The 25,358-nt window shown below is 48.9% G+C and overlaps 1 protein-coding gene across 1 annotated transcript in view; it reads left to right on the top strand.

Moving 5' to 3' along the window:
- URB1 (URB1 ribosome biogenesis homolog) overlaps nucleotides 1–24,353 on the top strand; it is an 87,810-nt gene extending 63,457 nt beyond the window's left edge. The window contains exons 29-39 of the mRNA XM_023548464.2: nucleotides 1,445–1,616; nucleotides 2,068–2,170; nucleotides 11,115–11,275; nucleotides 11,766–11,877; nucleotides 14,164–14,270; nucleotides 15,130–15,273; nucleotides 16,467–16,576; nucleotides 18,252–18,449; nucleotides 19,693–19,934; nucleotides 21,188–21,778; nucleotides 23,379–24,353. Coding sequence (XP_023404232.2) covers nucleotides 1,445–1,616; nucleotides 2,068–2,170; nucleotides 11,115–11,275; nucleotides 11,766–11,877; nucleotides 14,164–14,270; nucleotides 15,130–15,273; nucleotides 16,467–16,576; nucleotides 18,252–18,449; nucleotides 19,693–19,934; nucleotides 21,188–21,778; nucleotides 23,379–23,578 — 2,140 coding nt within the window. The 3' untranslated portion in view covers nucleotides 23,579–24,353. The remainder of the gene's footprint in view (nucleotides 1–1,444; nucleotides 1,617–2,067; nucleotides 2,171–11,114; nucleotides 11,276–11,765; nucleotides 11,878–14,163; nucleotides 14,271–15,129; nucleotides 15,274–16,466; nucleotides 16,577–18,251; nucleotides 18,450–19,692; nucleotides 19,935–21,187; nucleotides 21,779–23,378) is intronic.
- The last annotated feature ends 1,005 nt before the right edge of the window (nucleotides 24,354–25,358 follow it).

Here is a 25,358-nt window from a genome sequence, read left to right as displayed (position 1 = left end):
CACCCAGTGAACGGGTCTTTTGCCAGCGAGCCGTGCCTGTCCCACAGGGTGTTTCGTGTGCATCTGCTTCTGCCCCTAGAAACCATCGTCAGAGGGACACCCTCTTAAAAATGAGTATTCACTTCTTTAACTTGAGTAACTTGTTTACTTGCATAGAAACAAGCCTGTATTTAGAAGAATTTCAGTCAATAGATGTTTGTTGAAGCCCTGATGGCACAGTGGTTAAGAGCTACGGCTGCTAACCAAAAGGTCAGCAGGTCGAATCCACCAGCCACTTCTTGGAAACCTATGGGGCAGTTCTACCCTGTCCTGTAGGGTCTCTGTGAGTCGGAATTGACTCGACGACAACGGGTTTAGTTTGGTTTTTGGATGTTCAGCACTCTGGGCAATGCTGAGAGCAATGAGGCAGTCCTGCCGTCTGTTGAGGGTACAGGGTCCTCACACACTTAACTCTGTAGGTTGGCATCTGGTTCAGCCATGTGGTGAAGCGGCTGTACCGGCGCAAGGGCAAGGCCGTGCGTCTGTCTGGGGGCTGTCAGGGAGGAGTTTGGGTTGAGGGTGGCAGCGGAGCATGGGGCACCAGAGGAGGGGCCAGCAGGCACATAGCTTGGAAGTGGAAAAGTCAGAGATCTTAAGGGAATGGCGAGTAGGTCAGCTTACGTGGGTCGTAGAGTGGTGTGGGAAATAGGAAATGGGCCAGACAAGTTGGCTCGAGGCCCGACGTACCAGGCTGAAGCACTTCCATTTTCCTCCAGGAGACAGCAAGCTGAGGGCCAGTAGACATTTCAGGCAGAGAAGTAGCCCTCATCCAAGCAGGGCTTTGAGAACGCATCCTGGCAGCAGTGGGGAGGGATTGGGATAAAGGAGGGAGGCCTGTGTCTGTTTCCAGGAGGATGGCGAGGTTGGCTTCTCTGGGCCGCTGCAGTGGGGAAGGGGCAACGTGAATGGTACAGCAGTGTGGAGTCTTGGGGCTGGCCCAGGCAGACCTACTTGATCCCTGTCAGGAGTGAACAGGGAGAGGCCTGCAGCGTCATCGAGCAGCCAGGGCCCTGCAGCTGTGGTCTAGCTTGACTCTGGAGCCAGACTTTCCGAGCTTGAATCTCAGCTCTGCCACTTACCAGCTGAGCAGTTTTTCTAATTCTGTCTTTTTCCCCATTTGCAAAATGGAGCTAGTAATAGTACCTACCTAATGGGGTTGCTGTGAAGGTTTAGTGAGGGCTTAGCGTCATACACTCTGTACGGGTGTTAGTTTCTGTGATGCATCACCACCCCGTACTTAATAGGTTGCGAGGGGAGTAAGTGGCATATCACCTGTAACGTGCAGAATAGCACCAGGTGCCTACTGGTTGCTCAATAAATGCCTCCTATCATGGGCATCGTCGTGATTGTTAATTCTGTTCCTGGTGGGACCCTGTGACCAGTCGGCTCTCCTCTCTGGCTCTAGGGTGCTGCTGTGGGGCCCGGCAGCCGTGGAGCATCACAAGACGAGCCGGAGCCTGGGCAAGTCGCTGTGGCAGCAGCCGAGCGTCGGGGACATCCTCCGCCTGCTGGATCGGGACCGGATGTTAAAGACCATCCTCCATTTCCCCCAGAACCGGAAGCTGCTGCCCCCTGAGGTGCGGCCACACCAGCTGCTGGTCCTCCTCAGAGGACATTGGCTCCGGGTAGGGGGTGGAATTCTGCCTCCTTTTCCTCCAAGAACTCCCGTTGCACCTCCAGCTTAACAGTGCCATGAAATACAGGCTTTGTTTTCCTTGTTGTAGTTTAACTTGTTATGTAAAATTCCAGCCATATACAAATGTACAGAGACTAGGCACCCGGATACTCATCACCAGGCCTCAGCAGTTACCAGCACTGGCCAAAGTTGTTTCATATACAGCCTCCCCTCCCCAAAGGATTTTGAAGCAGATTCCAAACGTGTCATTGCAAAAACCAATGCTATTTTTTTTTTTCATGCTCCTGAATATTCAGAATAACTTGAATTCCAGAAACAGTGGGTCAACATTTGCATGGTATTCACATTTATGAGGCTGAATAGTGCTTTTCTGTTGTTTTGGGCTATTTCAGGACGCACAGGAATTTATATTTAAGGACAGGAGCATAGTGGATCTCAAGGACCTTTATGACCCGTGCTTTCTACTTCATCTCTTCAGTGAATTGACCAGGCCAGGTAAACGCAGCCTTCTCGCAGTGGGGGGAATGTGCCTGCCCTGTGTGGCTCAGGCGTAACCACCGTGACTTCATGAAGGTCAATTTATCACCAAGAAATAGTGGCCTTAATTTTGAAAATAATTCTTGAAGAATGTTCAGCTGGATCTCACTTTTTGAATGTACTATGAACTTCAAAGCGGGTGAGCCTTGTTACCTTTGGGCAGTGGCAATAGTCCTTCCTCTCATGTGGCCTCCTGAGACACCCCAGTGGGAGTGAAAAGAGCATATCATTACTTCTTGGTGGGGATGAAAGTCTCAGCTCTCAGCCTGGCCATCTCTGAAACCAGCATGGGCAGGGGTGGCAGCCTGGGCGCCCCACTTGGCTTTTGCTGGCATGGGTTGGGTGGGGCCACAGTGTTTTCATGTGGCTTTCAGCTGGAGTTGAGCAGTTACCTAAAAGTCAGATTCTGTCCCGCTAGGCTGCCTCTTCTCTGTTCCTTTGGCTAGAGAGAATAGGCTGTTGTTCGCGCATCTTTTCTCTGTGCCTGTGTTTTCTGGCTGGAGCCTCTTCAGCTGAAGCCTGGGCGACACGAAGCAAAAGAAAAGCCAGGGACTCACCACCCTGTCGTTCCTGCCTTCTGAGGTCCCTAGCTGGCCTGCCTTCTTCTCTCCACCTTTCAGAGTCATCTCATGTTTGCTTTATATTTAGTATCCAAGGTTTTTAGTTATACTCAGCAGGAGGTAGAGGGAAAGGTATGTCCACTCCGTTTTCCCAGAGTCGGAATCTGATTTAATTAATTTTTAACAGTTCATAATTGAGATGGTCCCAAAGGGTGTACGGTGAACCTCTTCCCACCTGTCGCTGATTGTTACTTCCTCATTCTAAGGGCTTTTTGACTCTGGCAGGGGACAGGGGCACTGCCTTGACACCCAAGGGGGTTGTGCCTCGTTACCGGTGGGCAGGGGTGGGAATTCCAGCTCTCCACTAGGACTTGCATGTTCTTCTGGGTCCAGCTTGCTTTTTACGGCCAGTGATGCCTCCAGTCCAGCATGCAGGAAAGGAGTCGCAAGGACAAGGCTGTGGAGGTGGTGAGTGAATGCATGCATTTTGCTTCTGTGCTCATTGGCACAGCCATGATGATACTCAGGGCTCCTTTCTGTGGACTTAATGGCTAAGGTAGATTTAGATGAATTGGGAAGACCACATCCCACTATTGGTCCTGTTTTTCCTTTTTTTATACACAAATGCTCCCATTTGTGAACAAATTCACTGATCCTCATCCTGTACCGCCCTCAGAAAAAGATGAAGGAGGGCTGGGTGTTCATAGAGGTTTTTCCATCAACAGCCCTTTGTGTTATTGGCTCTAGCTCCCATCTCGATGGACAGTATCCTGTTGCTGAAGCTAGATTTTATCTGCAAGACAGCAAGGGACATTTCATGCAAATGTCAGATTACGATAATGGCAAAGCGATGCCTTCATTGCCCTGATGGCTGTATTAAACAGCAGATTGAGTGAGCCAAATCTAATAGTGAGTGGCCCAGGAAGCTCTTCTGATCCCTCCCCCTAGCCTCTGGTTACGCCTGTTTCTCATCAAACGTGAAAATAGATTTTCCACGGTCTAAAAATACAAGATTGCTTGCCATTGTGACTTTGAGTGAATTATAACAAACCCATTTAGTCTGCTTCTCTGTCTCAGTAGAGCTTTAGGAGACAAAGCAAAGGCCTGTGAAATATTTAGTAGGAAATCAGTAAAATCAGGACAGTGTTTTTCACAAAATCTTGAATGTTGTACTTTTCGTTTTCTGCTGGGGGCCAGGGCACAGGAAGCCTTTTGTGAAGAGGAATGGTGTATACTAAATGGTGTTTCAAGTCAGCGAAATGTGCCAGTCACTGTTTTCCTTACCTGTAAGTCTCCAAATGCAACCTAGTGTAAGTTTTAGTGGTACAGTACATACAGGTAGAAAGGTTCACAGAGCATGTCAGCCCGAATCTTGGAAAGGGTTCGTAATAGTTCAGTACACTGTTTACACTAAAGTGATTCATATTGAAATGGAAAATTTTAAAAAGCACAGAAGTGGATAGAGAAATACTACAAAAAATGTTTATTAAAATTTGCTAAAATTTTGCTACTTGTCATTCAGAGCAAAAAATAGAAACGTGATTCTTTAAACAGATTTTGTCATCTGATCAAAAAGGAAGCTTTTTCATCAGGACAGAAAAGTCCTAAATTAAAATGAGAAGTGGAACAGAAATCACAACAGAATAAAATGGCCAGTGTTGGCTAGATTTCTCGAAGCTGAATTAAGTCATGAGGCGTTTTTACTTTTTTCTGAAAGTTTGTTGTGATTCTTTTTTCTCTTCCTTTGTCCTGGTAGGCAAGTAACACAAACAGTATTTTAAGTACACTTTCATGATGTATAGAAAAGTGCACAATCCTATTGTATGGCTTGAGCTTTGGTGAAAAATCTCCACCCAGATAAAGAACATAGCCAACGGTTCCCAGAGTCCCTTCCTAGCAGTACCCCACTCCTCCCCAAAAGGAGCCCACGTCCTGTTTGTAAATATAAACTAATTGTCCCCTGTGTGTTCCCTTGTATCCACCCATTGCCGTCAAGTCAATTCCAGCTTATGGTAGAACTGCCTCAAAGGGTTTCCAAGGAGCGGCTGGTGGATTCGAACTGTCAGCCTTTTTGGTTAGTAGCCATATCATTTAACCACTGCGCAACCAGGGCTCCTCTTTCGTATCAAGCTTCGTGTATATTCACACGATTCAGCCATGCTGCGTGTAGCAGAAGTTCTACACAGCATGATTTTATGTCCTGCGTGCAGGGTCTAGGTATTGCTAAACTTCTTGAAATCTTAAATTGGACATTTGCTTAGATTCTGTGTGTGGATACCATGAGTTGGAATTGACTTGATGGCAGCTAGTTTTTTGTTTTTGTGTTTTTTTTTTTTTAAACTAGTCTTCAGAGAAACCACGTTCCCACTACTCCATTCAGCCCTTTACTGAAAACAGACACCTATTTTCTTAACCTTACTCCTTCCCTTCGCTGAGTCCTTGGCCGAGATGTGGGGCCAGCCAAGGCTGTTACTGATGGCAGTGACAGATAACTTTTTCCACAGTGAGTTCTCGTCCTCAGCAGAACTGGGCTGAGATCTTCAACTTTGATTCACATACGCCACTGAGCAGCCAGACAGGGAGGCCCACTTGCAGTTTTCTGAGCCTCATCACCTGATGACGAGTGCGCAGGCTTCGTGGACACTTCTCATGTGGCAAGCCTCACCCCACAGCCTGCCTCTGGGGAACACTGTGTAGGGGGAGGCTTGAGGACCATTTCTCAATGCTACAACAGCACCAAAAACAAACCTGTTGCCATCAAGTCAATTCCAACTCACAGCAACCCGGTAGGCCAGAGTAGAACTGCCCCATAGGGTTTCCAAGGAGCGGCTGGTGGATTCGACCTGCGGACCTTTTGGGTAGCAGCCATGTGCTTAATCACTGTGCAGCCAGGGCTCTTTTGAGCACAGCCACACTGCCGGCAAATCCCACCAGAGCCTGGGGCAGTTTTATTTTAATCCTTGATCATTGTCCTGGTGAAGCCATTTTCATCTGAAGGCCAAACTGCTACTCGTGAGGTCCTCAAAAGAAAGGGAGTGGCCTCTGAAACTTTTTTAAATGGCATATTGTATTTTCGCCATCCTGAGGGCAGCTCTTTTCCATAAGTGTTAAAAAGCCAAGACCTCCACAGAGTATCAGCGATGACCACAAAACATGGAACTGGCTTTTCCGCGCAGACACGTGGAAAATCCATTTCTCTTAGTCTCAGTGATGACTGGGAATATCCCAGCCGGCTGAGGACCAACTATTTTTAGTGAGCGTGACATTAAATATTTAGACTTTGTCTTTCTCAAACGCACCTGGTTCACGTGCATTTGCTGTGTTAGGTATGTAGGTGTGACTTCAACACATCTCTTCATTACCAAAATAATGTTTTATCCCAGTTTGATGTTTTTAAAACTTTCGGGTGTTTTTTTTTTTTTTTTTCTTCTATCAAAAATAGTCATATTAGAAATGAGAAAATTTAGTCTATAAGCTACTGGAGCCAGGGTCTTCCGATTATTCTTTTTCTGTCCTTTAAATCTATGTGTCTTGATATTTAAAGTGGGTTTCTCTGTAGGCAACATGTAGTTAGATTTGGCTATTACTGGGGTATAGAGGCCCATTCCATAGTCTCTGGGTGGTACAAATACTTAACACTCGTCTGCTAACCAAAAGGTTGGCGGTTCGTAATCCACCCAGAGGTGTGTCAGAAGAAAGGCTGGGCAATCCGCTTCCAAAAGACCAGAGCCTGGAAACTATGGAGTGTAGTTTACTCCGCGGCCAGGAGTCAGCAAAATCAACTCAGTGGTGACAGATGGGTATGTTTTTTTTTTCTTTCATTTTTGATAGACCCACTTTCATTCATGGTGATTGTTGGCATGATGGGATTTGTAATTTCATTTCATCTCCTTTGTTGGTTTATTAGCTACAACTCTTCATTTTGTGTGTGTGTGTCTGTGTTTAGTGTTCGCTTCAGGGTTTATAGCGTACGTCTTCGGGGTACGTGGCGTACGTTTTTGGGGTGCGTGGCTTATGTCTTTGGGGTGCATAGTGTACGTCTTCAGCTCATTGCCATTTGCCCTCCAGTGGTGGTGTACCACCTCGTGTAGTGTGAGAACCTTATAACAATGTGGGTTCATCCCCCCCTGCTGGCTTTTGTGCAGTTCTTGTCGTACATTTTATTTACTATAAGCCCCACAGTATGTTGTCATTTTTGCATCAAACTCTCTGCTATCATTTCAGGAGATTTAAGAAAAAAATTTCGAAGTGTTTTCTATTTTCCATATCGTTACCATTGTTGGTTCTCTTCATTTTTTGTGTGTAGACCCTGATTTCCATCTGGTAGTCTTTCTTTGTGCCTTAAGAATTCCTGGGGTTCCTTCCTGCTGGTGACCAATTCTTTAAGCTTTGTGCCTAAAAAAAACTCCTAATTTCATCTTAATGTTTGAAAGGTTTTCGTAGGGTATAAAATGCTAGATTGACAGGTTTTTTTCTCACTATACGTGCAGTCCCCGGATGACAAATGAGCTGTTCGTAACTGTGTCTTCAGGTCACATTTATAGATGAGTCAGAACCGGTGCATACAGTTCTTGTCTAGCCTGTGTGTAGTGCAAGAAAAGGCTCGAAGCCTTCACGGTGCTGTAAAAGCTGCACATTCAGCAAGCAAAGGTGATTGTGATGAAGAATTTGTTGTGAGTAGGGGTTGGTTCAGTTGTTTCAAAGTGAGGGCAGATTTACAGAATGTAAAAGAGCAAGGATGAGTTGTCAGGATGGGCTCCAGCACAATGATTGTGAGGGTGGCACAGGACCAAGCAGTATTTCTTTCTATTGTACACAGAGTCGCTATGAGTCAGAACTGACTCGATGGCACCTAACAACAACCACAAGTTGTCCGTAAGTCAGAAGCTCATAACCCGGGGACTGCCTGTATTTTAAAGATGTGTTCTGTTGACTCTGTTGAATTGTTTCTAACAGGAAGTTTACCGTCATTCTTATCTTTGTTTCTCTGTATGTTATGTGACTGCTTTTAAGATTTTTTTTAATCACTTTTCTGAAGCAATTTAACTATGATGTAATTTTCTTTATGTTTCTTGTGTTTGGGGTTGGTTGAACTTCTTAACTCTGGGTTTGTAGTTCCATCAAATTTGGGCAGTCCCCCCCTCTCCCTTTTTTTTCAGGGACAATTACACATCACTGATGTTCTGGAATGTATTGTTTTATTTTCCTTTTTTCTCTGTGTTTCATTTTGGATGGTTTCTATTGCTGTCTCTTCATGTTCACTATTTTTTTTTTTTTCCTGCAATGTCTAGTCTGCTGATAATCCCATCCAGTGTAGTTTTCATCTTTAGAAACTCGGTTTGGATTTTCGTATCATCTGTGTCTTTACTTAACATGCTCAATTTTCTTTGTAGCTTCTTAAACGTGTGGGATACAGTTAGGACTTTTTTAATGTCTTCGTCTACTGATTCTGTCATCTGTGTCATACCTGCTGAGTTGGTTTCAAATGGGAGATTTTTCTCTTCATTATGGGCTGTATTTTCCTGCCTGTTTGCATGCCTGGTGATTTTTGATTGAAAGCCAGACATTGTGAATTTTACCTTGTTTGGTGCTAGATGTTTTTTTATTCCTATGAATGTTTTTGAGCTTTGTGTAGGATACCGCCAAGTAGCTTGGAAACAGTTTACTCTTTTTTAGTCTTGTTTTAAGCTTTGTTAGGCGGGACCAAAGCAACATTTAGTTTGGGACTCATTTTGCCCCACTACTGAGATAAAATCCTTCTGAGAATTCCACCCTGTGCCCCGTAAATTATGAGGATTTCACCCTGGCCAGTGGGAACAGGAACTATTTCCGGGCGTGTGTGAGTCTGAGGATTGCTTCCTCCCGTCCTGGGTGGTCTTTCCCAGCCTCAGGTAGTTTTTTCATAGGCGCTTGCTGACTGGGACTCGTTTAAAGACTCCCAAGCTCTCAGTGCAGGTGGCTGTTCTCCAGGACCCTGTCCCTTGGACTCCCACCTACTTGCCCTCCCAGAGACTCCCAGCTCACAGAGTCTGCCAGGTTCCGCCTAGGTTTCCCCTCCCTGTGCTGCAGCCTGGAAATGCTGTGGCTGTAAGCTGGGACAGTCAAGAGGTTCACCTTGTTTGTTTCCCATATCCCAGGAGTCACTGTTCTTTGTTGCCTCATGTCTTATGTCTTGGAAATCATTGTTTCATTTCTTTGGTCCAGTTCTTTACTTGTTTCAGGTGGTAGTAAACTTGGTCCCTATCGCTACATCTTGGCCATGAATAGAAGTCCTGATTATTCTTTGATGAGGTGTAAATATTGAGGAAGAAGAAGGTAAATGGCTGTGTAAATGACCCCGCCTCCTCTGTCAACCTTCCCTTGGGTAAGAGGCTCCAAGGAGCTCCATGCACCTGAGGACAAGGACAGGAGCTCACCCATGATGGGCCGACTTGGCCTCTCTTGGACCTCATTGCCCCCAAACAGTAGGGCTCCAGGCGTGGCTGTTCGGGTCCTCCACTCCTTGGCTTAAAGTGGTTCCTACACTCTTGAACCATCCACCCATTTAGATACCATTACATGGCTGTGAAGCTGGTTGGGGATCAAGGAGAAATAACTGATTATTGTACAGTAAAACCTGCGAAAGCCGGACCCTGTGTAGGGCAGAAACCCATCAGAGAAGGAAAACACAAATGTTTTCCACTAAAATAAGTGATAGAAAAGTGATAGGACTGCACCCTGTCAAAGGCAGAAAACTTAAAAAGACCCAGAAAAACAAGGCAGTTCCGTCAGTTTCGGCTCTCACAAGTGTTACTGCGTTACAATTTTTATTATTATTTCTATTATTTTATTCTAAATTTTTAGATTTGTCAACATTATTCTTTAGAAACCTAAATTTAGGGAGATTGGAGGGAAAATGGCTTTTTATCTTCTATTGATAGAACATTACAGGATTACTCACCTGGAGGAGTTACTTCACTTGGTTTGTGTGTGGTTTCTAATTTAACTAGATCGCCGGTCACTGAATATCATCCTGGGTAGTGATCATGACCAGACCCTGCTTGATCATTTCTGAACAAGGTGACCCATTTCTCTTCTGAGGTTTTCTTGACAATGTTTATCTTGTAAAAAAGACCCACGTTTTTATTAAAGACTAAATGGAAGTATTTTGAATGTTAATGAGCATTAGCCAAGCCCTTTCACTTGTGGTACATCCCTGGGTGTGACAGAAGTGGTTTGCACTTGACCACTAGCCTAAAGGTTGGTGATTTGAACCCACCCAGGGGCACCATGGAAGAAAAGTCCTGGCAGTCTGCTTCCGTAAGGATTACCAAAAAAAAATCAAACCTGTTGCCATCGAGTCGATTCTGGCTCATAGTGACTCTCTCTATAGGACAGAGTAGAACTGCCCCATAGGGTTTCCAGGGAGCAGCTGGTGGATTTGAACTGCTGACTTTTTTTTGGTTAGCAGCTGAGCTCTTAACCACTGCACCACCAGTGCTCTTCCATAAGGATTAAACCGAGCCAAACCCATGGACTGTTGAGTCAGTCCCAACTCATAGAGAAAACCCTATAGAGCAGTTCTGCTCTGTCACACATGGGGTTGCCATGAGTTGGAATCGACTCATTTGGGTTTGGGTTTTTTTGGCAAGGTGTGCCCCCCTCCCCACCCCTCTCGGTCACAGCCTCTCCTGGCACGGTTGCGGGTTTCTTGGGGCCTAAGAGATGGTGAGCGGATATCAGCCACCAGGCTCTATGGAGTATAGCTTTTGCTCAGGCTTGGTAGGCCAGTTTTCTCTGTGATTTTGTTGTTTGTTTGACGAAAGAACCAAGGTTGCAGAGTAGATATAAGAACACCAGTTTGTAAAGTGGTGGGCCAGATCGGCTTGCGTCTGTGTGACGGGCCTGGCTTCACCTGCCTTGTGTCCTTTTCTTGGTGGTCTTGTAGGTGGGGACCCAGGCGGTGGGCTGCATGAGGTGGGAACTGTGAGCTGATTTCCTCCGTGGACCCCAGCTGTACTCCCCTACCCTGCCCGCTGCAGGCTCAGCTGGAGGCCTGTGTCCCTTGCCACCGTTCTTCTCTAGCTCATGGTGTTTGTGAGAAGTCATGGGATAATCCCGCTTGGGATTTACAAGCATCCTAGAAGCTAAAGGTGTGCAGCTCTTGCCACAGAAGGGAGAATGGCCTCTTTGTCCAACTTTAGCAGAAGCTGGAGGAGCTAGAGAGATACGTGCTCCTTCTAGCACATAGGTGATGTCGGTGAAACACGGGGAAATTTAATTCTCCAGGCTGCGCGTCACCATGGAGTCGTTTGTGTGTGAGTGTGTGTTTAATTAGCATGCCTGTATTTTATTTCCTGTAGAATTTGTGGTTGATTGTCGAAAATTTTTGGATTCCAATTCTCTGGGCCTGACAGTCGCGGCCCTCAGCAGCTATGACCCCAAGATGCGGGCTGCGGCCTACTACGTGCTGGCGGCCTACTATTCGCAGCTGGAAGGGGCACGGTTCCGGGAGCAGGCTCAGGTCAGGAGGAGGAGGGTACATCCTGCAGCCAAGGGTGGGCCTGGCGGGCTCAGAGCTGGCTCTCCTGGGGTCTGAAGATGTGGAGGGCTGTTGTCGGGAGACCACTGATGAAGAGCAAAGACCTCCCCTTTAGAAGGTGGCCTTTGATCCTCAACCGCTCAGGGTTTCCCCTACTAATCTCTCCTTGCGTTGTGGGTGGACAGCATGGTGTCATCTCTACTGGGGACTTCTTAGTCTGGACTGGATATTTAAAGGTGGCTCTGATCCACGACAGACTGGCCTAGAGACCTGTGTCCCCTGATGGTGGAGGAATAAGAGCAGGTGGATTCTCAGGGCTTGGAGCCGGGTTTTCTCTGTTGCTGGGCACACACCTGACTCCTAGAGGAAAGCGTGTCTGGGGTGGTGGCAGGCGAGGAGTGGCCACATCCCACACGAGACAGGACTGATGACAGATATCCTGGAAACACTCGCCTGTTTTTCCTGTTTTCAGCTCCTTTACCTGTTGGACGTGGTCCGGAATGGGATCCGGTCTCAGAACATGAGACTCACTTTCTCCTTGTCGCTCTTCATTGCCAAAGCAGCCCTGCAGATCCTGAAGCCAGGTACCATGGACGTAGTCAGGCTGAGGCGAGTTGGAAGCCCTGAGGCCGATGAGGTCCACCCCAGGAGCGTATCCTGTAGGGATAATCACATGTGTATGAGAAATGATTTCGTTTTCAGGGTCATCCAGTGCTTGTGATAGTTGAAGCCTGGGAGCCTCCACATGTCCCTCAGTAGTGGACAGATAAAGAAGTGTATCTGTGAGGATGCTCTTTACAGAGCCCGATGGGATGAGATCCAGTGAAAGCGAAGCGAAAGAAAGGTGCAGCACAGAGTGTTTGGACGATGGGGGCTGGGGGCAGGGAACATATGTTCATATTTTCTTGTTGTTGTCTTAGTCCTCTAGTGCTGCTATAACAGAAATACCACAGGTGGATGGCTTTAACAAAGAAAAGTCTATTTTCTCACAGTAAAGTAGGCTGAAAAGTCCGAATTCAGGGTGTCAGCTCCAGGGGAAGGTTTCTCTCTCTGTCAGCCTTTTCATCTTTGTTCCCCCAGACTAGGAGCTTCTCAGGTACAGGGACCCCAAGTCTAAAGGATGCACTCTGCTCCCGGTGCTGCTTTCTGTGGTATGAGGTCCCCAACTCTTTGCTTACTTCCCTTTTCTTTTATCTCCTGAGAGAGAAAAGGTGGTGCAGGCCACACTTCTGGGAAACTCCCTGTACATTGGATCAGGGAGGTGACCTGAGTACGGGTGGCGTTACAATCCCACCCTAATCCTCTCAACATAAAATTACAATAAAAAAATGGAGGACAACCATACAGTACTGCGAATCATGGCCTAACCAAGTTCATACACTCATCTTTGGGGGGACATAATTCAGTCCATGACAGTTGTGTACCTGTACCCCATACCCCCATTGCCATGAAGTTGATTCTCACTCATAGCGACCCTATAGGACAGAGGAGAACTGCCCCGTAGAGTTCCCTAGGAGCACCTGGTGGATTTGAACTGCCGACTGGTTGGCAGCCACAGCTCTTAACCGTTGTACCACCAGAGTTTCCAGGTTATATACAACCAGCAAATAAAATTGAAGTAAAAACACAGGCTGGTCACAACCATCAGTGGACACGTCCACTTTGAGGCCTGTACCCCAGGGGTTCAAAGCACAGACTCCAGCCTGGGTTTTCACCCTCATTAATTGCGTGAGCTGCGGCAGTCACTTCACTTCCCTGTGCCTTCATTTCCTGGCTGTGAAATGGGCTGATGATAGTGCTGAGCTCACAGGCTTGCTCTGAGGATGCTGTGGGGTCACACGTTACAGTCCTGACGGGGAGCCTGCACCCAGGTGCTCACATTGGTGTCAGCTGCTGCTGCTGCCACTGCTGTCATCAGTCACTGCTGCACCCGTATGAGGTGTCTGGGAGCTAGCGTGGCCTCGTGGGTCCTTGGCCCCTGAGCCGCTGAGCAGGCGTAGCCCGTGGTGTTAGAACATAGCTCCTTTCTGCTCTGACAGCAGGAGCGTCCCTGCCACGGCAGTGTGAGTGGAAGCTAGTCTGTCATTAGACCTTGTTTTGATTATTGAGGAGAAACCACAGAATGCGGGTACCATCAGGGACCGCAGAGTTCTTTTAGTGCAGCATGGCCCTTTTTCAGATGAGGAAACACACGCCCAGCCGAGGCCCCCGACGTTAAGTAGGTTGTCCCAGGACCCCCAGTCAGATTGTAGAATTATTAGAATTCACATCTCCTGATTTTCATCGGCTCCTACGTGGTTTTTTCCTCATCTTGGAAATTCTGGGAGGAAAGAAAATAATTTAACTGTTCTCATACCCTAAAAGCCTGTCATGAGAAAAAATCAGAGCTGAGACCATGGTGCATTTGGTCTTGGCCTCCCATCCTGCCCTTGCCACCTGGTTGTGTCTGTCCCACAGCAAACCCCGAGTCTGAGGGTTGGAGGCAGCAGTGGGGATGGACAGGCCAGAGCCAGTGGTCCCGGGGGCAGCTTAGGTGGAGGGCATGTCTGTCCCACAGCAGACCCCGAGTCTGAGGGTTGGAGGCAGCAGTGGGGATGGACAGGCCGGAGCTGGCTTCTACAGCAGGATGCTAACCAGAGGGGGCACTGATGTCTCAGAGATGTGCTTTCTCCCCATCAGAGAAAGGATGTACGCAGGATAGAATTAAGGTGTCTATTCTGTATCATAATTCTTGAGAACGAGTCACCTGGGGGAGGATGTGGATGCCCCACGGGGACTAGGATAAAGGTTACCTACACCCTGCCGCCCACTCGGCCAGCCCATGGTGTCCCATCGGTGCCTGTGTGCCTGACCGTCTGCTGTCCCCACAGAGGAGCACATGTACCTGAGGATCAGCAAAGTCCTGCTGTCACATCAGGACCTGAATATGAACAAAGTTCCTGGCTTCTACCAGCTCTTCTACAGCTCTGACTTTGAGGTACTGCCTCCCAAGTCCTCCGACTTTGAGGTGCTGCCTCCCAAGTCCTCCGACTTTGAGGTGCTGCCTCCCAAGTCTTCTGACTTTGAGGTGCTGCCTCCAAAGTCCTCAAGGCCCTAAAGTAACTCCCAAGCTGGGTTACTCAGCTGCTGCTGTCGTTCGGATCTTTTCCTCATTCACACGCCAGAAACCATGGTGGCACAAACTGGGTTTGGCAGTAAGGTCGCAGAGAGCGAACATTTGAAAAGTGAAAGGTCACCCAGGCTTGCATGTGGACGTGTTTTTCCTTGAATGCGTTAATTTTAGGTAGATTCCCAAATTTTAAACCTTCTACTTCAGAGTTCTAAGCTGTATAGCATTTGCTTTTTTTTTGTTTTTTTTTTCTTTGGTGAATCACTGGGTTAACTATTAAATATGCTTTTATGGAACCACCTACCTGGCATAACACAGTTCAGCATTTAAACTTGACCTGATCCTTTATTCCTGACAGAAGAAATGGAACCAAAGATGAGACTGAGCCTTGTTAATAACATAGTCAGAAATGGAAGAGTGCCTGGGTGATGCAAATAGTTAACCTGCTCAACTGCTAACCGAAAGGTTGGAGGTTCAAGTCCACCCAGAGGCACCTCCGAAGAAGAGTCTGGTGATCTACTTCCAAAAAACCACCCATTGAGAACCCTGCGCAGCACAGTTCTACTCTTATCCACATGGGGTTGCCATGAGTCAAAATTGACTTGATGGCCCCTGATAATCAGAAATGGGGTGGGAGCTGCCATGTTGGAATCTTTGCCGCCCCTTGAAAACAGATAAAAGGGTTTGGACTGACTTAATAACCATGTCCTGTTTGGTTGGGTTGCAGCAAAAGACCGAGCAAGAGTGGGTCCTTGGCCTCCTGCGGCAGGGGATCCGAGACAAGAACTGCTACGCGCTGTACGCCAGACAGGGGGTTTTCCACATCATCCTGTCCTTCTTCAACAGCCCACTGTGTGACGAAGCGGCCCAGGTGCGCACACTTCCAGCTCATTTGGGACTGAAAGATTGCTGCTCTTTCTCGAGGTTCCATTTGGAAGCTGATCCCAGCCTGGACCCAACTGTTGCCCTGGTCTCCTCCTTCGCCACTGGTCCTGGCTGTCAGTTAGGGGAAGTGAGGTGCCTTTCATGCCTGTCCTGTTGCCTGTGTGCCATGCAGGCGGAGTCGTTCGCGGCTGCACTGCTATCAGCACCATGTTTTTCCTCTGACAGAGAAATGCTTTTCGCTGTAGACCTCTTACTGTGCCCCCAACTAATGTTAAGGCCTCTTTCTTTTGCCATCAAGAGGGAGGAGCTGGTCGATAACCATGAGCCTCTGGAGCTGGCTAAGAAATCTAGTAATAAGTAACACCCATTAATGGACAAGCTACTGTGGCTGAGGAGGCCTTAAGCTGCCAGGATTTCAGTTGGTGCTCGGAGCTGGTGTCATCAGACTTGGCTGGGAAACAGGGTGTTGGGAGTTTGCCCTGACTGCCAAGTAGCTATGAAGAAAATCCGTTCAATCAGCGTTGTCTCCTAGAACTCAGAGCTGGTCAATATGTGTGTTTTCTAAATGCGGTGGGTAGCTGGACAGAGGAAATAGGAACAGTTTTTGGTATTTTGGTTAATTTCTAGCCTGGCTGATAGTTGGTAAAACAGGAGTAAATCCGAGGTAAGAAATGCGTTTGAAGAAGTTGAATTTGAGTTATGGTGTGTTTCATTTGGATGGGATGTGAGACTTGTAAAGCACCTAATTGGTGGTTCCACAGGCAGTCCCACTTCCGTGGCCTCCTTTCCGGGTGGTGGAACAGGAACCAGAAGCTTGTGACTGGGCTAGACATGGATCCCTGTCCTCCCTGGCTCGGGCTGCACGTGTGCAGTGAGCGCCCTGGGCCGTGTGGTTTCCACGGTGCATCTTTGCCTGTGGGCTGGTTCCTTGTGATGGATTAGCAGAAGTCAGGACCCCCCAGGACCCGGCGATTGCTGTGGAACGTTGTGTCCTCTGTACGGCACTTTTGGGCCAGGGCACTCTCCTACACGGTCACCACTCTCACAGACTTAGGGAAACAAGCTTGGTTTTTAGCAGCTGCCTTAACGTAGCATTCCTCTGTGTTTTTTTGAAGCTGTTCCTTTGATGAAGTAAGTTGATTTTCTCATTGGAGAGTAACTTTTTGTTTTGGTTTTCAGACTTTGATTCTGGAAATTCTACGGAACGCCGCCCAGGTTGCCAAATCTGCCTATGAAATCATACGCGACTATAGCCTCTTAACATGGCTTGTCCACACCCTCGAGAGCAGGTGAGCATCTGCTGCATGGGGCGTGTGTCTGGAGGAGGTGGGGACAGGGACAGCTGTGCGCTCCTGGTCTCGTGTTGACTGGAAGTGCCCAGTGAAGTCAGTGCCCCCTGACAAGTGTCACCTCCCACCATCTATGCAGCTGGTGCGGGGTGGCTCCTCCCACTGTGGCCTGGCTTCAATGCGGCTGCTCTTTCTCTTTGGCAGAGGCTCAACCAGCCAGCTTTCCACCTTTTGTGCGCAGGCAGGCCCCTGCCTTGGTGTGCTGACAAGCTTTAAAAAAAAAAAATCTGGCAAGCTTTATGTGGCCGGAAATAGTCTCGTGGGAGGTACCCTGGTGGCATAGTGGTTATGTGCTCGGCTACTAACCTAAAGGTCAGTGGTTCGAACCCACCAGCTGCTCCTTGGGAAAAAGATCTGGAATCGTGTTTCTGTAAAGGTCTATAGGCTGGGAAGTGGGCAGTTCTGTTGTGTCCTGTCGGGTTACTATGAGTTGGAATTAACTCAGCGGCAACGGACTTTTTTAAAGGTCTTAAAGAACACCGGTTGCAATCAAGTCCACTCTGACTTATAAGGACCCCATGTGTGTCAGAGTAGAACTGTGCTCCATAGGTTTTTAGAAGCTGATTTTTTGTAAGTAGATTGCCAGGCCTTTCTTCCAACGTGCCTCTGGGTGGCAAAAACCTCCAACCTTTAGCCAGCAGCAAGTATGATAACCATTTGTACCACTAGGGGGCGCTGTAAAGAATACAACCCCTCCTTCAGGTGGAGACAAAGAGGCTTCAGCTTCAGGAGGGTCATTGAACTGCCTAGTGAGGTGGGGGCACAGTACCAGGTCCTTGATGCAGAGCTGGCATGGGGGAAGTCAGGGGCCGAGTCTATGGTTCATGTTGGCGCTCCTGAGCATGAGGCTTCCGGAGGGAGGACACCATGTCGCAGCACACAGCACCTGGTGAGAAGGGGCTCTGCCTTCCACAGAATTGCTGTAGTGAACCTGGGGGTGGCCAGTCCCTTTGTGGCCACCTTTTCTGAAATTTCTCTAGAAGAAACGGATGTCCTAAATCTGGAATGTGTCCCTTGTCGTCAACTTCAGAACTGTTTCAGATTTATAAAACACGTAATTGGCCAGTTCCCGTCCCTGGCAGATAACTTTAGGTTTTTAGGAACGGGACAACTCTTTATTGTCGTCTGTGGTGGCTCCAGAATTTCTCTTTAGTGGGGCACTCAGGGCTGTCGTCTGGTTAGGAAGAAGGTTGGGGGCCCCTTGTGGTGTCTTGAAGGAGCATGCATATAGCAGGCACCCTGTTTTTACGTACATGGTGTTTGTCTGGGGATTGGAGCGGAGGGGAGGTGAGCAGATTTAACAGGGAGGAGAGGTGAAGCCCCAGCCACCACTTGGTACTGTCCTGCCCCCACCCTTCCCCCCTCACACCCAGCCTGGACAGACAGGCCCCATGAAGGAAGTGAAGTCCCAGCCGTCACTTGTTACAGTTCCCCACCCCTCCCACCCTGCCCCCCTCACACCCAGCCTGGACAGACAGGTCTCCATGAAGGGGGTGAAGCTCTAGCTACCACTTGGTTCTGTTCCCCCATGCCCCCTCACATTCAGCCTGGACAGAGAGGCCCCATGAAGGGGATGACGTGAACAGACTGAAAGTAGCCCCGTGTGTGCTTCCAGGTTTCTGGAGACACGGCTGCTCTCCAGCGTCATCTCCTTGGTGCACACGCTGTGGATGACCAACCTGGGTGACAGGGTGGTGGAGCCTGAGAGCCAGCCACCTTGCAAGCCGGGGTCCCAGGAGTCCCCAAAGCTGCTGGCCCTGCACCTAATTGATGAGTTCCTTTACGTTCTCATCGCGCTCGTGAAGCACCTGAGGTAAGTGCCCAGCCTGCCAGGAGTGCCCCCCCGTGCCGTGTGGTCTGTGTTGGCCGACACCGCTGTTTGGTCCGTCACTTGTGTGTGTCACCTCTCGGTGACAACTCTGCAGGTGGGTCTGGGCCGTGGCCTGGTGTGAATTGGTGTCAGTCGTGGGTGCCTTCAGGAATTCGGTCTTAGCTGTCCCCTCCCTTCTGCTTCAACTTTATAAGGCTCCTTTGCAAGACCCTGAGAACATTACGCACTGTAAAAGTTGAGAGCATGTCGTTTTTAGCAGATGAACCCCCTACCTTGATATGTTGTTTCAAACCTTGGAATAAAGTGCTGTTGGGGGGTGGGGGGCGGGGATCGTATTTCCATGAGGAAGTTAGAGGTGACCCCACACTTACCTCTGCCTCCATCGGCCTGGGAGGACTCACTTGTCCGGGGATTTTCTGGAATATTTCTGTATTGTCATCCAAGCCCTTGGCATAGCACTCCTGCTTAGGAGAGCCAGGTTCTCCTCCGACCCCACCGTGTCTGCTCCCATGTTTCTGACTTTAGAACCAAGGTATGCTAATTGGAACCAGAAGATTGGTAGCAAATGCATTGTAATATCAGAATGAAAATGCTTTTGATAAAGAGCAGGCATTTTGTTTGATGTTGCTGCAGGTTAAATTGGTAAATCCCTGCTGGTAAGCCACGTCTCTTATTTTGTGGTTATGGGAAGGTATGCTGGTCTTTAACAAAATGTTATTTGAAGTAACGATTTTATTTCTAAAATCATACGGAATGGACGTTATGGAATCATAACTCTTCTCCGAGTTGGAGAGATGGCATTCCTGCCAGCGGCCCAGTCAGGCTTTGGCCATGGGTAGTGATACTCTCCCAGGCGTCCTGGCCTTTTCCACTTGAGTCTGAGTTTCCAGAGGAAGAAGGCTCGGCAGTCCTGGCGTTGCGTTTTGTTAGGGCCTTACACCCTGACCCTCGGGCTTCCTCTGCCTCCCGATTCCATTTAGCCTTGGTTTCCAAAGGGATCCTCCAATTGGGGGTCCTCCAGGGTGACAGACCCGAGTCTCCACTTTCTGCTTCCCCAGAGTGGTTCCCCTTTTCCTTGTGTTGACCCCGGGGCTCTTGTGCAGGGTCTCATCAGGGGATGGACCATTTGCACACTGGTTCTGTGACATGACTGGCCTTACCAGTCCTGGGCTGCCGGGAAGGGAAGCCCCCTCCGCTTCAGTCTGTGCCTCTGGCTTCTGAACAGGCCCACCTTGGACCCTGCCCAGGTGACCAGCTTCTTCTCAGCGCTCGACTCTGTGCTGAGGTACCGGGCCACTGTCATGCGGGCCTTCAAGGAGATGAACCGGTTCACCGTCAATGAGAGGATGCTCGCCACCAAGGATGTCCTCATTCTCCTGCACAAATGGAGCCTCATAGGAAGAGACACCAAGCTCCAGGAAGACCTGAAAACAGTCGCTGAGAAGCACCAAGTCAGGGAGCTCACGAGTGAGTGTCAGGCCTCTGCATGGCGTGTTCACCAGAGTGCTGTTCCTCCCAGAGCAGCACCTTCAAAGCTGACAGAGCTTAGAGACGGGCACACCCACCTCCACAGCCCTGGAGAGGGAGGGAGGGTAGCCTACATCTGCCAGGCCAATTTCTTGGTGGTAGAAGTGCAGCCCTGGGGGTGGGGAGGGGGAGTGGGCAGGCCATCCCGGAAGGAAGCAAACACAGGCAGTGTGTAGGTGAAGCTTCAACAGCGCGTTTCCATGGAAGGCAAGTGAGGGCGACTCACTTGCTGGACTGGACACATATTTGTGTTAGATTTCTTAGCTTCCTGAAGGTGAACGTAAGGAAAGAAAGGCACCAGCCATCAGTGGTGTTGGTGATCATCTGCCAGGGGGCTGCAGAGGATGGTGGGAGGGGCACTCCAGCCATCAGTGGTGTTGGCGGTCATCTGCCAGGGGACCACAGAGGACGATGGGAGGGGCAGTCCAGCCATCAGTGGTGTTGGTGGTCATCTGCCAGGGGGCCGCAGAGGATGATGGGAAGGGGCACTGAGTTTGCAGCTGGTAGACCTGATGTAAGGTCCGGTCATACCACTGTGGAGAATGTGGCCTTTGGATAAGTTTCCTCCTCTACCTAAGTAGCAGGTTGCTCACCTGTAAAGTGGGGGGGTGGGAGTAGAGGGACCAACAGCTGCTTGCCCCCTCCTGTCAGCACAGTATGGGGACGGGAGGTAGGGGGACCAATAGCTGCTTGCCCCCTCCAGTCAGCACAGTGTGGGGACAGGAGTGGAGGGACCACAGCTGCTTGCCCCGTCCTGTCAGCGCAGTGTGGGGATGGGGGGGGGGACCACAGCTGCTGGCCCCGTCTCCTGTCAGCACAGTGTGGGGTCAGCACAGCCAGAGCTGGAGTGAAGCCCCAGAATGGCCACTTACACTCATATCTGTTTCTCCAGATGTGAAACAGCCACAGTGAAGGCAGCCGCTTCGTCAGTTGGCTGTGAGGGTAAATGAGCCAATTGTAGTCACAACACCGACTGTCCCACTAACCTGCCGAGCACCTGCCGTGTCCCATGCACAGGTGCGGGCCAGCTCGCACAGTGCCAGCTGCTCAGCACACAGACACTGTCCCCTCCCCTGTTGGGCCCCCCAGTTGTGGATCTGTGTGTGCATAAGCACATAGAGTTTATTTGCTTGGCCTTTAGCGTCCCTCTGCTCTCCCATGCTGAAGCCTGCCCTTTCGTATCTGTGTGACAGAAATGATCAAGGAGAAGAACAAGCCCATTGGGCTGGCCCGCTCCAAAGGCCCCCGGGGACGGAAGAGGAGGCCTGGGGAGGCAGAAGAGACAGCTGCCCCCGAGCTGAAGGCGGCCAGCCTGGACACCTGCAGGGAACTTCTGAGGTCCGTACTGACTCACTGGGAGCCTGTGTTCCCTGGCCCCGAACCCTCTCAGGAGCCAGAGGACGGGGCCACCCCTGAGAGCAGCGCTCTGCATGCCACTGCCTCCTTGGTGGCCAACTGGGTGCTGCGGACTGTGGCCAAACACCCGCCCAGTGGGTCCAGGGCCGCCAGACTCCTCGGCTGGCTCAAGAGCTACATTTTGCCGCAGCCAGTGGTCGTGGCTGACCTTCTCAGGGACGGCTCGGTGAGGAGTGGCCTATTTAAGCTATACAGCCGGCTCTGCGGGGCCGAGGGGCTGGTGGGGCCTGCACAGGGGCTGGCCTGTCTGTTCAACACCGTCATGATGCAGCTGGTGGCCACCCAGGGCCCCATGGGGAGCCCCTTCCACCTGGCCATCGAGGCCCTCTGCCTCACCTCTCTGACAGATGAAGATGAAGCCACGAGAGGTAATGTCCCTTCTTTGTGTGGGGTGGGCAACTGCTGTTCCTCAGAGCCAGAATCCCCTTCATTTACGTGCTGAGGCAGCCCCTTACCACAGTTCGAGAGTGGCAGAGGGCTTGCCGTGGGCACTGAGTCCAAGGGAGAGCACGTCTGTGTGGAGAGGGGCGCCCCTCGGAGCCTGCTGCCCCCTACAGGCTCCCCTGGCCTGTAAAACTCTGGCTTTCCATGCTTTATTGGCCATGACCCACATGTAGACTTGTTTCACATCATGGCCAGATGTGTGTATACGTGTGTGTAAGTCTTGTGTGTGTAAGTCTTGAGTGTGCACATGTGTATGTGTGTAAGCCTTGTGTGTGCACATGTGTGTATGTTTGTATATGTGTATATGTGTTTAAATAAGTTGTGTGTGCACATGTGTATGTGTATATGCATGTAAGTTGTGTGTGCATGTTTGTACATGTGTGTAAGTCTTGTGTGCAGATGTGTATAAATGTTTAAATCTGCATGTATGTATTGTGTATGCATGTAAGTCGTGTGCACATGTGTGCATATGTGTATGTGTAGATGCATGTGTGTAAGTTTTGTGTGTATGTATTTTGTGTGCACATGTGCGTGTGTATAGTACATGTGTCTTGTGTGTGCACACATGTGTATCTGTGTGCATGTACATGTGTATGCATGTAAGTTGTGTGTACATGGGTGTGTATATGTGTACGTGTAGATACATGTGTGTTAGTTTTGTGTGCACATGTGCGTGTGTACATGTGTTTAAGTCTGTCTGCATATATGTGTAAGTTGTGTGCACAGGTGTGTATATGTATGTGTAGATGCATGTAAGTTTTGTGTGTGCACATGTGCGTATGTGTGTGTACATGTGTTTAAATCTGCATATGTGTATGCATGTAAGTTGTGTGCATAGGTGTGTATATGTGTACATGTAGATGCATGTGTAAGTTTTGTGCGTGTGTACATGTATGTGTGTGTGCATACGCACGTAGAGTTTATCTGCTTGGCCTTTAGCAGGTGATTCATAAAGGTATGAATGAACAAATGAATGGCTGAATGAATGAATGAGTACCAAATCCTTTAAAAAGCCTGAGAGAACAGGAGTGAGGCTGACGTGGCCACGTGCACCCCCGGACACAAGGAGAGCAGGGGCAGGGTAGGGCCAGGAGCCCGGGCAGCTGAGCTCTCCAGTAAGGGATGACCTTTCTCTCCTGTCTGCAGTCCAGGGATTGAGTCTTTTTGCACAGGAACCCTTCCCAGAGCCATCGAGGAAGTAGCCCAGAAAGGTGCTGGGAAGCTGTTCTCTAAGCTCCAGTCTGGTTCTTAGCATGAGGGGCAGAAACAAGCAGATTTGGGTACAGTAACCTTTTTTTAGGGATCCACACACGCTCATCAGAAGAAAGGTAAGTTTTAAAATGAACAGAAAAGGTTAGTGCAAAAGTCAAGCAAGGGCAAAATTGATTTTTCACCCACGCCCTCAAGCACCTGGCAGCACATTGGGGTACCTAGCAAAGCTACTGAACATGTTGGGCGGGATGGCTCCCTTCCAGGCTGAGCAGGTTTGCGCCCTCATGGCCCTGTTGTCTGACCCCCGCTCAGCTGCCGCTGCATTCCTGGTGTCTCTGTACATCAAGGACCTCTGGCTGGGAACTCCGCGGCCAGACACCCTCTTGGACCACGTCCGAATGCTCCATAATGCCGCAGAGGAAGCACCAAGCTGTGGTGACGGAAGCCAGGCCCCAGAGGGTGCTGTCCTCCTGCTCTGCAAAGACATCACCGCCTCCGCCACAGACGCCTGACGCCCACCTGGCTGGTGCCATGAGCACCAGGTTCTAGAAGTTTGGCTGAGTCGAGGATTTGCTTGGAGGCACATTTGAGGACAGCCACAACGCCGTGACAGGAATTGCTGAAAGGAATTTGTTTGGCCAATAAGTAGTAAACTCAGGGGAGTGTGTGTGGAGTGGTCAGTTAGCGTGAAGCTTTGGAGGCCACGGGTCAGCACAGGACCCTCCCCCTGGGCTGTCCTCAAAGACGTTACCTCAGGTTGAGGTACAACTTCTGAGCGCTTAAAGGATTCATGGATATTAAGACTAAAATGTCAAATATCAGCTCAAAGAGCATGAAGACAGGTGTCTAAACAAAGTCTTTCTGGAAGACGTCATAGCATAAAGTTTTGAGTAACTTTTCAAATAAGTTCCTGTCAATGTTTATTATTTTGCTAAATAAAAGGATTTTACACTAAATCCTCAAAAGTGTAAAGTTGATTTGAACTCTGCCTGCATTTTGTAAAATTGTGTTTCAAAGAAGGGCATTGCGAATTTTATAACTTCTTGTTAATAAATGTCTATTTTTGAAAGGTTTTTCTGTTTTTCTCTAATCGATGTCAGCAGGCTACTTTTAACCCACCAAAACCCACTGCTGTCGAGTCGATTCCAACTCATAGCAACCCTATAGGACAGAGTAGAACTGCCCCTTAGAGTTTCCAAGGAGTGCCTGGCAGATTTGAACTGCCGACCTCTTGGTTAGCAGCTGTAGCACTTAGCCACTATGCCACCAGGTTTTAACCCACAGAGGCCTGCATTTTATAGGTCAAGATTTGACTTACAAAGGTTCTTGTATTAATTGGTGTGGTAGCAAACAAAAGTCAAGTATGACATTTCATGGACTTCACAGGTAAGATGTTCCAGGCTTTCCCTCGGCTGTTCTAAAACAGGCACAGATTGGCCAGGTGAACTTGGGGTCAATAAATATTACGGAAGTTTCTACCTCCTAGTTCACTGTGTAGTGCCTGGTGTCTTAAAAGCTTTCCGGTGACCATCCAGGGTACAACAATTGGTCTGTATTCATCTGGAGCAACAGAGGAAGACGGAGACTCAGGAGTAGGAGGAGGAAATGGGAGGTGTGGCTGAGTGCCTCCATGAACAACTGCGTCCTTTGCCATGGAGAACTGGATGATGCCTGGCCACCATTACTGAGCATCTTGATCTAGCATTCTATAGAAGAATCCTAATCAAAAGGGGGGAAATGCAGAGCAGAATTTCAAATTCTCATGGACTCCGGACTTCCTGGAGCCATGGGGGATAGATGAACCCCTGAAACTATTGCCCTGAGATTATCTCCAAAGCTTAAACCAAAAATAGCCCCTGAAATCTTCTTAAAACCAAGCAGTAGTCTAGCTCAATTAGTAAAGAATGCCTGCCTTGAGTATTGTGCTCTTTGAAGAACTACCTATCTGGGATCAAATTGACAACTTGAAAGGCTAGATAAGAAGTTAGGGGCGATGAGTTTATGTTAATGGGGGAGGAACAATTTGGAAAAGGAGGGCGAGAGTGGTTGCACAACTTGAATGTAGTCTGTGTCACTGAATTGCGCATGTAGAAACTGGAATTGGTGTGTGTTCTGTGTATATTTTCAACAAAAAAAAATTAAATATCACAGAATAGTTGAAGTTGAAAAGTGACATAGTAAAGATTAGTGAATTAACGTTTTTTATTTTAATTTGTGTATATTTTATTTTATTACCATTCCCAAGGCAAACATAAGCAGTCGCATAAGCAGGTGTACAAGTAAAACCAGCAA

Source organism: Loxodonta africana, chromosome 20 (assembly GCF_030014295.1).
Source record: "Loxodonta africana isolate mLoxAfr1 chromosome 20, mLoxAfr1.hap2, whole genome shotgun sequence".
NCBI classification, from domain to species: Eukaryota; Metazoa; Chordata; class Mammalia; order Proboscidea; family Elephantidae; genus Loxodonta; species Loxodonta africana.
Note: the sequence above shows the minus strand (reverse complement) of the source record. Positions and strands in the feature narration are given on the sequence as shown.